Raw genomic sequence first — 13430 nt, 5'->3', positions numbered from 1 at the left:
TTAACAAACTTACCCTCCTTGGCCAGTTACAGGGGTTATCTTCACATGCTGTTGGATACTGTCTCCTGATTTCCTCCGTGCATAATAAACTCCTTGCCATTCCTAAACAAGTTGAGTGAAAACAACATTCTAGGAAGCTCTGATCACAAACCCATTTCTTAAAATAAACATTTCTAAGCTGGTAGCATTTTGTGACACCACACTCTCAGACACCTTTTACGTGAGAGAATCATAGATGCACTGACAGCAAGCTACAAGCAAGAGAATCCATCATCCCAGAATCTCCATATGGCAATAAACTCTGCACAAAAGCATATTTTATGCATGCGCGCACACAATTCTTTCCCTCTTACATTTTTGTTACAGGGTTACCCTCTCCAAAAAAGTTAGGTGTCCTAGATTTGTAATTTACAAACAGAGGAAAATGATCTCAAAGGACTGTTCAGTTTAAGGAGGCAGGAGGTAGAATTTAGCTAGTCACCTACCTTTCCTTTTTTTATACAAGTGTTGATCGTGTCCAGCAGGTCCACACGGTTTTTGTCACTTTTCGGAAGCTCAGTGAGTTCCTTTCCTATTAGCTCTCCCTTTTGATAGCCCATCATCCGTTCAAAGGCTGGATTGACATACTGTAAAAAAAGGAAATCATGTGAGCAACCAAGGAAAGCGTGAACTTAAAGATGGATTCATCATGCCTACGCTATATTCAGTTCCCAGTACGAATACTGTTAGATACGTTTCCATTGTAGAACCCCCTCCCCCAACAGATATTTAAGAAGGAAAGGAGGGATATAGCACAAACTTCTACATACAACCACAGAAGCCAGTGGTGTTCAATCGACTGATATATCGATACACAGGTTTCTGAAGAGGAAGAAAAACGTGCCTTTTCCATACCTGAATTACATGATCTTCGCTAGTTATTTCTATGGCTTCATGACAGTGTTCCAGTGCTGTGAACACTGAATTGCAAGCCCTGCAATTAACAAGTTATTATACACTATTAATATCTGCAAGTGTAACAGGTCAGAATTACATCAGCGCACGAACTGAACACACACAAAAAAAGATTTTATAAACATTGCAAGATCTATTGCATTTGTATGTTTTCATTTCTAACAGGATTTTCAATGTATTTTTCTACAATACATCCATGGAGAGTAATGTAAGGTAATATGTAATGTATTCACAGTGTAGATATTGCAAAGAAAATGCCAGTTGCCTGCATTTCTCCTGCCTTTTATTCTCTCTGTGTAAATGCTCCAGAGTAATGAATAAGCTTAAGTGAGGGGAAATGGGAAGAGGGGAAGATTTTCAAGTGAAGGAGGGGATAAGCAATACTCCTCTGTAAGTCACCCCCATGACTCCCTCATTCCCGTTACAATGGGGAATGTGTGCTTGCTGAGAGGATGTCTAGTATCACAAAGGGATCAAATTTATTTTGATTTATTGGGTAGGCCCTTGACTTTTCTGGACCCAGTACACTTTCCTCATTTATGCAGGGGTTATGTTCTGAGGCAATGTATGTTGAAGTGAAATCACATTTGAAACACCATTGGAAAACCTTGTAAACACTCTGCCCCACCCATTTTTGTGACATTTTTTGGTCACTTCCAGGTTCGGCATAGTACGTGCACATGCAACCACACACATATTGGACGTGCCTTAAATGGTCACTGCCTATATGTAGATTGGAACCTCAGCTCCACTTGCAAAAGAGGGTACACATTTGTATACACTTCGGGTGGGATTGACATAATGAATCGTGTTAGTGGAAGCCCTGCACAAGTTCTTCTGCTTAGGCAACAGGACTTTCCCTCCTCTCTTCCCACTGTGTGCCCCCCCCTCCAGAATTGACTCTGAGGTGGGGAGCGGCAGACACCCCCCCCCCAGGACAAAATGCAGAGGAAGAAGAGTGGGAATTGTTCCATCTGGTCAACACCTTAAAACTCAGATAGTGGGTGGGTATAAGTTCCCTGAAGCCATGTGGAAGAACAGAAGATGGGGGGGGGGGAACCCGAAAGGAGAAAAATGAAAGAAATGTTTGCTTCTTATAGTGATACCAACTATATACAAAATGCTCTACTTAGGTGAACATATTCTGATTGCGAAAAACTACAGCCCAATGGAAGACAGCAGGAGATGAATACTTGGAATTTAAGAAATAAGGAGTCTGACTGAGGCAAGTGACTAGGAGCTGAGTCCCTGTGCAAGCCCCAAACAGCACTTACTCCTGATGGATGGTTCATTATTTGGTCTGCACTTCCCAATTCCTGGAACTACCATATTTTTTCCATGTATAAGACAAAGTTATTTGCTTTTTTAAAAAAGATAAAAAAGTAAAAAAATGGGGGTCATCTTATACACGGAACATGGGCATCCAGGGGAATTTTTTTAATATTTAAGCATATGTCCAGGATTTTGGCTTGGGCAGGCTGAGGCGGACCCTCCTGCTGCCGTCCTCCCTTTCTCCTCCCCCTCCGGGCTGCATGCTGGCGACTGGCTCGCCTCCTGAAGCCCCTGCTGGCTCGACCACAGGAGCAAAAGCAGCTGCCACCACTGCTGCCGAGAGCTGCCTCAGCTACCTCTCCCTGCCCTTCTTTCCCTTTCCCCCTCTTCCCCTCTCAAACTCCCACCCTGCTCCCAGCCCGCTCACCACCTTCCTCAGCTCAGTTTGCTTGATGGCATGGCCCGGCGCAGAGTTGGCGCTGCCTTCCCTGAGTTCTTCCTCAGTATCCTGCTTGGGAGCCTCCTTCCCCTTGCTTCCCCGCAGCAGCAGCCACCGAGAAATGCCACCGAGGGGGAGCATGTGGTGCCCCAGCTGCTGCCTTTGCTTCTGCACCACGGTGCAATGCATGCACCTCATGCTGAAAACTTTGAAGGCAATTGCCCCCCAAAAGATAAACTTGCCACCGCAGATCATCCAGATTTTCACTTCTATTTTAGGGTTTAGTTTTCTTAATTTTGGGTTCAAAAAAATAACGGTAGTCTTATACATGGGGGCATCTTATTCTTATACATGGAAAAATACAGTATGTGCAGGAGGACAATGATAGTTCTACAGTTCTAGCTTTGAGTACGTGAAAAACTACTGTGTGCGTGTGTATGGGCCTGAAAGTGTTTTTTTTCTGGGGGAGATGCAGGGGTACACAACCCCTAAACATTTTGTTAATCCAATGAGAGAAGAAACTAAAAAGGTTAAAATTTTTAGTTTCTTCTCTAGCATGGTGAATCATCAGTTCCGTTGCTACCCCCCGATGGCGGCCTCATTTCCTGTCACGGTGTTTCCTGAATCTCAGATGGAATGAGAGTACCCCTAAACATTTTTTAAGGAAAAAAAGCACTGGGCCTGAAAGTCAATGTCTTTACCACAGATCAAAGCATATGTGCGACATCATAATAATCCCACCACATAACGGGATTATGAGACTGGAGAGGAACACTTTCTGTCAAGGACATGAACCATTTCCGCACATATTTTTACGTACCGTAGTTTGAACTGTGATCGCACCTCGCTATGTTCTATTTGAATCAGTTCATTGTAACAAGCAGTGATGCTACTATTCTCCAAAAATCTCTAGGGGATAGGAAAAAAAGCCTTAGATGCAATTAAGATACCATATATTTATAATCAACACAGGAAAGATATGAAGCTGTCAGACCACTGGTCCAGTACTCTGCTTTGTTTATTCCAGGGTACCCCCAAAAATGGTGCCTTTCGGGTGTTGTTGAACTGTGACTTCCATCAGTTCCACACAGAATGAGCCAAAAGTGAAATTGCTATTCTTTTGTACTAGTTGTATTGCACTTTTTAATGTCTGCATCCTGCCAAGTTTTGTCCACACCAGTGGGCATAAATAATGTCTCCATGAGTCTCTTTTCCCAGCCCCGTACACAGTTTCTATGAGCTTTTTGCAAGCATATTGCATTGTGATATGGAGAATGGATTTTTTTTCATGCCTGAAGGAGGCAATCACAAAACTAGAGAAAAGAGATATGGCCATTTAGTGCTGAAAGCATGAATGCTACCCCACAAAAGAGAATGTGTATTCACCCTAAAATTGTTCAGCATGATGAAGCATTCAGTCATGAAATCATAAGAATCGTGAAGTCATAAGAGGTGCTATTTAAAAGATGGAAGGGTGCGGAGGCTCTAACATTTTACCCTATCCCCCAGTAACGCAGGTACTGTGTGACAGCAACTGCTCAAGGTTAAGGTGCTTGAAAGGTCACTGGCAATGCTAAGTAAAAACAGGAGGAGAAAAATAATTTGTGCCATACAGGAGCCACAACATTTGTAGTTGCCTGGTGTCTCATTTCTGTTCCCACTGACGATTCTAGTTTTTTGCCAGTGAAACTGGTAGCTGTATTGCATTGGAAGACTGGTTGTTAACTGAAGATTTGGGGGGGGGGCTTTTTTAAGAGCACATTGAGACTTTGATGGCTATCTCAGCAGATGATACTTTTGATGTTACTTGCCCTATAAATGAACATACGTTTCTATGGCCAGCAAACAAACCTTTGAAGAAACTTCAAAGGCTCTTGCTGAAAGAATTATAGCGGTAAGAATTTGCCACACAAGTCTCCACTTCCCCTCCCCACCAAAAAAGCAGCAATGTTTCTATCACTATTGTAGGCTCAAAATCACTTTCACAAATTTTAATGTATTGGTTATTGTTGTGGTGCTACATTTTCTTGCATAAGGAAAACATGACCCATAATATCCTGTCCCCACTTTTCTAAAATCACAAGTGTTGACCCAGTAGGGGATTCATTAATGAGTCTTAAAGCAGGCTTTGCTTCAGTTTGTTTTTATTAATACAAAATCTGCCCTGGCCAAATAACATCCATGTTACAATTGCATCTCTTTGGCCTTCTCTTTCACATGAATCAGATGTCAACATAAATAATTTCTAAAAGGCAATTTAAACCTCATGTGTGCAAATGCCCGTAGTTTAGATTTTTACTTTCTCCCTATGAAGGAAAAGAAGGGGAGCACCTTATGAACACATTTGGTTTGTGCCTTGTAAATTGCAGTATGTAAGGGAACAGTTTGGTTTTTGCTTCCGGATGCTTATCTTAATGTTTTCCATGTTCTGAATTCAGTTTTTATTGGGTTGAATCCAACAGGGTTCCACTTACTAAGTTTGGGCATTCCCCTCTCCTACTATAGCCTCCACAAGACAGACACATTGTTTAGGCGGCCCCATATGCTTTGGGAAAGCTTTCGGGGGCAAAAGGGGAAAAATGAATTTTGCAAGCAGTGCCTGCCCTAATCCTAATTTTGCTTTTGTGAGCAATGTGGGCTGGTCGATGAGGGGCAAAGCTTCTGCATACTGCAGAGACCGCATGCACTACATAGTATGCATATTGAACCCGTAAAATGCATATGTGCTTGTAAATTAAAGTGGTACTAACAGACAGGAGAACAGAATGGATGTGGCTTTTGCAACTACAACTGCACTGTACAGCAGGGTAAGTAAATCCCTGAACAGAAGGACTAGAGATGAAATGGACCTTTGAGAAGTTGGTTGTCATTTTAATAGCACAGAATGGTATAGAGCAGAGGTAGCCAATGTGTTGCCTTCCAGATGTTGTACTACAAGTTCTACAATCCCTGATGCTGGCTGGGGCTGATGGGAATTGGAGTCCCAGAATATCTGGAAAGCTTCACATTGGCTGTTCCTGGTATAGAGTAAGTCCCTCTCACATAATTAAGGCTACATATATGAAAAGGCAGATCTGGCAAATGCAAATAGCAGCAAAAGTATAATGTCAACAAACAGTTTTCTACTGAGATGAGGAATGGCAGAGATGGGGGGGTGGGGACTTGAAGAACAAATGGCAGCATCTAATATGTTGTAGTTCCCTATTATGTTCGTTTACATTTTCCTTATTCTTTGATCAGTTACTTTGAAGTCCTAATGAAAAAAGCAGGCTACTATGAATAATATACATTTATTCTTATTGCACACACAAACCCCAAACCTCTGAAATGGCTACAGCAATCCTAACCCCTGATCCATGCTGCTGGAGCGAGTTAGGATATAGCGGAGATTTCTTTCTGCTCAACTCTGCTGGTGAAAATGCAGAGTTCACTGCCCCTGGTGTGGACTCTGGACAGGGTACTGTCAGTGAAGTTCCCACTAGTAGTACCTGCTGTAAGGCCTGAAACTGGATCCTAAACCATTGTAGCTGCCAGAGAGGGATGAGAGCTGGCCTCTTTGCTGTGCGAGCTTGGAGTTGGCTCAACAAAAAATTGTTCACTGGTGGTAGCTTTGGATGTGGTGGTGGCTCTGCTGCTCCTTTCAACCCCACTGGGAGTTAGGATTGCTCCCTTGGCCTCATCAATACTAATGAAGTTGCTTCCAGGTGACTATGCTTTGAATCAGAGGCTCAGCCTCTGGCTGTTATTCCTGTGAAGCCCAGGAGCCCAGAAGGCAACCAGTGAAGCAGAGAAAGTGTCTGTCCACCCACTCAGTATTATTTTAAAGCCTAATCTTTGGTATGTTAATCCTTTTTCTGTCACTTGAGAACAAGGGCAACAAGAATGAGCTATAATACACAACCTAATGATGGCATGGAGATATTCAATGGGATCCTGTCTGAACAAGTTTGTTGTAATTATTGCTGCAAATGCATGAGAGAGAGAAAGATAAGAAAGACAATAGAATTCGCACTGAGAGATTATTAGACTGGGTCATTCATGCTGATTCACAAGACCAAACTGATCGGTCCATAAGGGAGCTGATGGGCCAGTGGCAGGTTCAGAATGAGCCCAGCTTAAAACCAAGCTGCATTTACAGCTTCATGACACAGCTTACAAATGTGGGTTGGTGATGTTTGATCATTTTCCATCTGGATGCATGCTAATGTCACCAGATTCGTGAGATGGCCAGCTATAACGCAGATCAATTCAGCCTGCAAATGAGCATGCTATTTTTGTGACTCAATGCTAAATTGCAACATAAGAGCATTAAGCGCATATCCATTGAAATAATTCAGAAACAAATGCTGAACTTTGGGTTTAGCATCACGTGGAAGAACCTGCATCAGACTCAGGTCTTCACACACACACACACACCCCTCCTTTGACATGGTCATGAGGATATAGGAAGTATCTACATCTGCTTTTAAACTAACCAGGGTCCTCATTATGTGTGAGCTTGGATAACCCTTAAAAGCAGGAGTCAAGTCTAATTTCATGTGACCCTTGGCTTAATTTCATGTGGTTGTCAAAGTGGGGAGGAAGAAAAAAGGAGGTGGCCAAAAAACAAACAAAAAAACAAAAAACAAAAAAACAGAAAAGGGGATGCCCCACACACTGCTGGCTCTGAACAAATCAGCACCATAAGTCATTTCTGATCCTGGCTTCTCTGAAATGACAATAGCTTTCAGAATTCAGAACCAGAATTCAGAAATAACACAGAAGCCTGATTGGTTTAAAAGTAGAACTTTTAAATCTTTCATTGCGGCTGCACCAAAGAAACACACACAACTCTATGCTTAGACTGAGCTCACAAAGACAAGAATTATGATGTTGAAGGTGGAATTTTGAATAAGTTAGATAGTAAGTATAAACACAATAGTACTATTAGTAAATAGAATTAAAGAAGCCATGCATGGGAGGTGGGGAGGGGAGTCACAAGGGTGGTTAAATAGTTGGTTAAACATGGATATACAACTGCAATGCTAAAGGCGAAGAATACATGACGTGTTTTATTTACAGTATTTGAATAATCAAAGTTATGTGGCTTACCTATATAATTTGAATATGTAAATAAATAAGGAAAGGAAAGGGGGGAGAAATGAAACACACACAACACACACAAAACAGTTGGTCCCTCTTTGTTTTTTAAAAAATCCATCTTTGTTTTTTTTAAAAAAAAATCCATCCATCCTCCAGTGTAACCAGGTCTTTATTGGGAAGTTCAGGTGGTTGCTTGTGGAGTCCGACCTTACACCCAGACTCATTTTGTGTTTACATAATGATCTTAAAGGCAAAGAAATCAGCAGCCAGCTTTCCAGTCCTCTCCTGCTCAGTGCTGACCACAGAGGACCAGGTATAGCTGCCAAGTTTTCCCTTTTCTCGCAAGGAAGCCTATTCAGCATAAGGGAAAATCCCTTAAAAAAAGGGATAACTTGGCAGCTATGGGACCAGGCAGTTACAGGTGCTTAGTAAGATACCCTTAGAGAACCCTGATTAATTTTTTTTTAAACAGTTTTACCTTAATGTCTCTGCTTTTCAGACATTTTCAGTTAAAATGTAAAGGTCAGGGGCTCTCAAAGCCAACATACAACAAAAGTATTATTTTTCATTTTTATGAGAATTTCTACCTCATCATTCTGATGTGTATGCACCAGCACTCAGGGGGGGCTGATGAACAGGTGTTTGACAACATCTCCATCAAATCATTTAGAGAAAATAACTGGAGACTGAAAAATTAGTTATCACTTAAAGAAAGTGAAAATAACTTCTACATACCCTGTTAAATCCTGCATGGAGAAGGGGTAGGACAGACATTTCTTCTTGGTTACCAGACCTACAGAATTGAAAAATACGTTGTCAGCCAAGAGATCTGAAAAATTCTGATAATTCCCTCAAGTATGTGTATTTATGTATGTGTAAGCTTATGCCACAATCAATTTGTTAATCTTTAAAGTGCCTGTTGTTTTTGCTGCAACACAGATTACCATAGATACCCCTTTGGGAATTAGTGCAATGAAATTATTCATACATATAGAAGTCATAAAGCACAAAATATATATTTACTCTAGCACATTCAGTTTTCCTCTTAATATCAGTTTTGCAGATATTGCCTTTCCTTATTTGTTATTTGGTGCCAGCACGAGCTTGGTACGAGTCAGAAATCTAAATTGCACAATGTATGTTGGCTAAGTAGCTAAACTCATCACAATACCCCCACAAGGCAAATAGCTTTGGTGCGCTATCAGTCACAAAGTGTTTTAATTGCATTTTGGCCTGAGTACAAAACTCCTGCAAGTATTAAATCCTGAAGGAGCCTCAAAACACCATATTCTCCTCTTGCATATTTGTGAGAGGAAATCCCATGGAGCCAGCTGATGACTTTCTGTATGTATTATTTATAATTTTATTATTCTTGTGTAACCCCCTTTGAGGGTTTTTGTACAATCAAGCAGTGTATAAATTTTATGGTGGCGGCAGCAGAGGTGGGAATCCCTTTTTCAATGGCAGCACCACCATATCCTAAGTGCAGGAGTTTTGGGAAAATGTATGAATTTTCAAAAATGTGCCAAAGCACATTCTGAAGTGAATAGACATTCTTGTCTGAATAAATAGTTTGATCTAAGATTTTAATGAAAGACTTGTACTGTCCTTCTCTGAGTAAAGAGTCAATTAAAACACTTATCATTAGCATATTTATGGATGTGAAGTCCAACCACTGGTTCATTAGTTAAACTTACCCATTAAAGAAGTGTCATTTTGAAAACATTCTTGCCAAAATATACTTACATTTGTGGAACAACAGCTAGTATTACAGTATGTTCAGCAGGCTTTGTAGCGCGGATTGATCTGAAATTAGGAAAGTCAATGTCATAATCATTGAAACCATCTTTAACAACAAAAATCAATAGACCAAACACCATATTTCAACCTATGAGTGGATTCTTATTTATGCAGGCAAATTGCACACAAAACCAAAGTTTAATTTGTTTCCTCTGAAGCAGTTAATATTACTGAAGAGATAAGCTATTTTATACGCAAAGCAGTGTTTTGTTTCTTCAGCAGCAAGAACATCTTCAGAGGAAACAATTTAAAAAGCTGTGGCTACATGTGGTTTCTCCAGGGTTGTGTGTGTGTCTGTGTCTGTGTGTCTCTGTGTGTGTAAAATCTGCAACTTTTAGAAGCTGAGATAAAGAAACTGTCAGTTTCATTCATCTTTCAACATATACCCGATTTTACATATTTCTCAGACCTGGGTAAGGTTAGAGCATGGTGTCGATAACACCAAGGTTCCAGGTTCAATTCCCATATGAGGCAGCTACATATTACTGAATTGCAGGGGGTTGGACTAGATGATTCTCAGGGTCCCTTCCAACTCTAAAGTTCTATGATTCTATGGATGGACTTTTAGAGGAGAAGGTCATTTGATTGTTCCAGCATGCAACCATGGCTCTGCAACACCCACACAACCCTAAATTAGCTCAAGCACAAGGTTACTAAGTCAGCTCTGAGTTTAGTTGCATACAACCTTTTTATTTTCAGAAGTGAAAACAAAATACTGCTTTTGGCTTGATTTGCAAAGAACTATCTTGCAATATTCAACCCCACATTTATGCCTTTTATTCCTGGTGTTGAGGATCTAGTTTGATGTTGAGGTGGTAAACCTCAATGTATGTCACATCAGACTGCAGGTAGGGGCTCACCTGACTGAATGCTCCTCAAACAAAAAAATACTCTATATATACTGTATATATTGTCTGCTCAAACCTTGGTGAGATGCTGCCAGTCAGTGCAGACAACACAGAGCTAGATGGACCAACAGTCTGTTCAATATTAGGCAGCTTCCTATGTTCCTATTCTCTTTGACATTCAACTTTCTGTTCAGTTCTTCCATGGAATCATAGAATAATCATAAGAACAAAAGCATATATGTGCTTATCTAGTCCTTTATAGTGCATTTTCAAGGCCTTTCTAGTTTAGCATGCATAGTTGTCAACCAAATGCTTATATAAGCCCATAATCTCCCATAATGCTTTTATAAACCCATAATCCTCCATAGCACACATGTGATCTTCAGTAACTGCTAACACATACTGCCTTTGGATTCTGGAGGAAACACCTTGCCATCTCAGCTAACAGCCATTGGCAGTCTTCTCCTCCAGAAACAGTCCAAATTGGTAGCTATCACCACATCTTGTGGTAGCAAATAGTTTTAACTATGCTCTGTGATCTCCCCTACTATGCAGTCTGAAGTGGCACGGTCCAGGCACTGATTTGCCTTATAAATAAAGTAGAATTCCCATATTTCAAAAGGTGAAAATCCAGACACAAAAGTTGTTGAGTGTTTCTTTTAGTATTGCCCAGAGTTTGAGCTTTTTTGTGTGTTTTTTGCAAAGTCTCAAAAAAGAAGTTTTTGAACTATTTTTAAGGAAAAATCACAAAAAATGACACTGTCAACATGGGTTGCCATACATCTGGATTTTTGCAGACATTTCAGCAATTTCCACCTGGACACTGATTCCGTTGGCCGAATCCCAGCTTTGTCCAGGAAATTCTGGATGTATGGCAACACTAAATAAAGTGACCATAGTACTATTGTGGAACAGTTAACTCATACTCCAAGTTTCATATGAAAAACAAGGACAATTTATTACCTACAGATGGCTTCTGCATCAAAGTATCTGGCGTTTCTATGATCTATGACAATTATTTCATGGTGTTTATCAAGAAAGCATTCAAGGGCTGACTCAGGCGTCCGAGCTATGTTACATCTATATCCAGCTCTGTCACAAGCCCACCAAAATCCATCACTCTGTTTATCTTCTTTCGCAAAGATCAGCAACACCTACAAAATATAGAAGGCAAGTTACTATCGTCACACTTAAAACACCTTCCTATACTGTGGATTTAAACCTAATAATGTTTGCAGTTAAAATTACACTATTTGTTTTTAAAATTACTGGAACACTGCTCCCGCTCACTTTCCAAAAGTTCGCAGCATTAAAAAACATACTTTTGAATGATGATTGCCATAAAAGCCAATAAAAAACACTGTTAAATGATGAGAATAGTAACTGAAATCAGAAGCGCTATTTCCTAAATTTGGAAAGAGACTCACATAGCTGACCAACTGGCCTATTAGTAATGAAAGTGCAAAAAATCAGACCCACAATACAAGTCTAATTAATTCACAACTAGGTATGGAAACATATCATGTTATAAAATCCTGCCTTCAATATTAGCAAAAAGTCTTAATATAATGAGGGAATTATTTTTTAAGCAAACTGAGAAGCATGGTTAGTAATGCTGAGACTGCTGCTCATATTATAGAGACCATGCAAACATTTTGAAGTTTCCAGCAGCGTTACTATTCTGGAATGCAGCCAAAGCCTTTGATCGTATGGAATGGTTTTCTTTACTAGAAGTATTTAACACCTTCAATGTTCAGCTCAGAAATTGGTTGGGCAATATATTCATCCATGGTAGCTACAGTTTCGTTCAATTAATAATTGATAAACACTTCTTCTTCTTTGGTGATCACTCATAGCCGAGTAAGATTGTCTTCCATAAACATGGTTTTAACAATGGGTCCGTAAGTGACTGTGGAGACCAATTCTGGATCCACATGTCCTTCCACAGTGGGGACATTGGTTTCCAGGCGGGAGTTGATCACAGTGTGGATTTGCCAAGCGTGCCTTCCTCTTAGCACGTTTCTCCCTTGCGTCCTGAGATTGAGTGTCTTCAAAACCCATGACACCTTTGGTAAAGGCTGTTCTCCAACTGGAGCGCTCGCAGGTAAGTGTTCAAGAGACAAAGGGAATGAGTCAGGGGCTAATAAAGTATATGGAGGGGAAGACCTAGGCTTCACCCTAACCTCTCTCATTATACTTTTAATAATGTCCTCATCATTCTAGGAGGTAATACTCCATATCATGTCACCACATCTCCCATTCAGAACTGTATATACAGTGCTCAAATGGCCATAATATAGATATTTTTGTGGATTTTCTGCTTCCAAGGGTTGTCACTCATGCGTCTTTAAAGAATTATGTGCGCTCAAGTGTCTGTACATTTCTGTAGTGTCTCTGTGGTAGATCTGCCAATCCCAAGGCAGTGACAAGATGAGAACTGCTTTCTGATGTGCTGAGTGAGAAAGCAACACTGTAAATAATTCATGATTTTTCACAAGAGCGCTTTAAGAAGGAAATATGTTGTCATCTTTGTGACATTCACTAGTCGTTTTCAAATTTACCGTATGTTTCCATGTATAAGACTAGGTTTTTTTTTAATCAAAAGAATTAGGTTTAAAATTGGGGCTCGTCTTATACACGGGTAGTGCTGAGGGGTGTTTTCTTAATCTGGAGTCCCCCCAAAATAGGGGGCATCTTATACATGGAAAAATATGGTATACAGCCAGCAACATAGGAAATTGAACTGCTGTTTTGAAATATACACAAACTATTAAATCACAGCAATCACCAGGGCCGGTACAGCCGTTAGGTGGGGTTAGACCATCATCTCAGGCAGTGGGAGCCCCTGATGCGGTGTTCCTGCGGCTACCCCCCCCCTCCACCATTGGCACTAATTTCAGACATCTCACCAAAATTGCATAAGATCTCACTTGAAAGATCTGTGCCTGAAACTAGTGCCAATGCTGGTACTGATGCTACAGCAGTGGCAGATATAGTGGGTCGCACAGCATGTTTGCTTTAGAATAAATATAATA

General features: G+C 40.6%; 1 protein-coding gene across 6 annotated transcripts in view; it reads right to left on the bottom strand.

Annotated features, from left to right (window-relative positions):
• PDE8B (phosphodiesterase 8B) overlaps window positions 1-13430 on the bottom strand; it is a 49171-nt gene that overhangs the window by 17317 nt on the left and 18424 nt on the right. For all 6 annotated transcript variants that reach the window (XM_060280243.2, XM_060280241.2, XM_060280244.2 and 3 more), the window contains exons 3-9: window positions 11359-11549; window positions 9494-9553; window positions 8483-8540; window positions 3486-3574; window positions 895-973; window positions 486-626; window positions 14-102 (exon numbers count right to left, since the gene is read on the bottom strand). In XM_060280243.2, the coding sequence (XP_060136226.1) occupies window positions 14-102; window positions 486-626; window positions 895-973; window positions 3486-3574; window positions 8483-8540; window positions 9494-9553; window positions 11359-11549 (707 nt within the window). The remainder of the gene's footprint in view (window positions 1-13; window positions 103-485; window positions 627-894; window positions 974-3485; window positions 3575-8482; window positions 8541-9493; window positions 9554-11358; window positions 11550-13430) is intronic.

This window comes from Zootoca vivipara, chromosome 10 (genome assembly GCF_965207765.1).
Source record: "Zootoca vivipara chromosome 10, rZooViv2.hap1.1, whole genome shotgun sequence".
Classification (NCBI taxonomy): Eukaryota; Metazoa; Chordata; class Lepidosauria; order Squamata; family Lacertidae; genus Zootoca; species Zootoca vivipara.
Note: the sequence above shows the minus strand (reverse complement) of the source record. Positions and strands in the feature narration are given on the sequence as shown.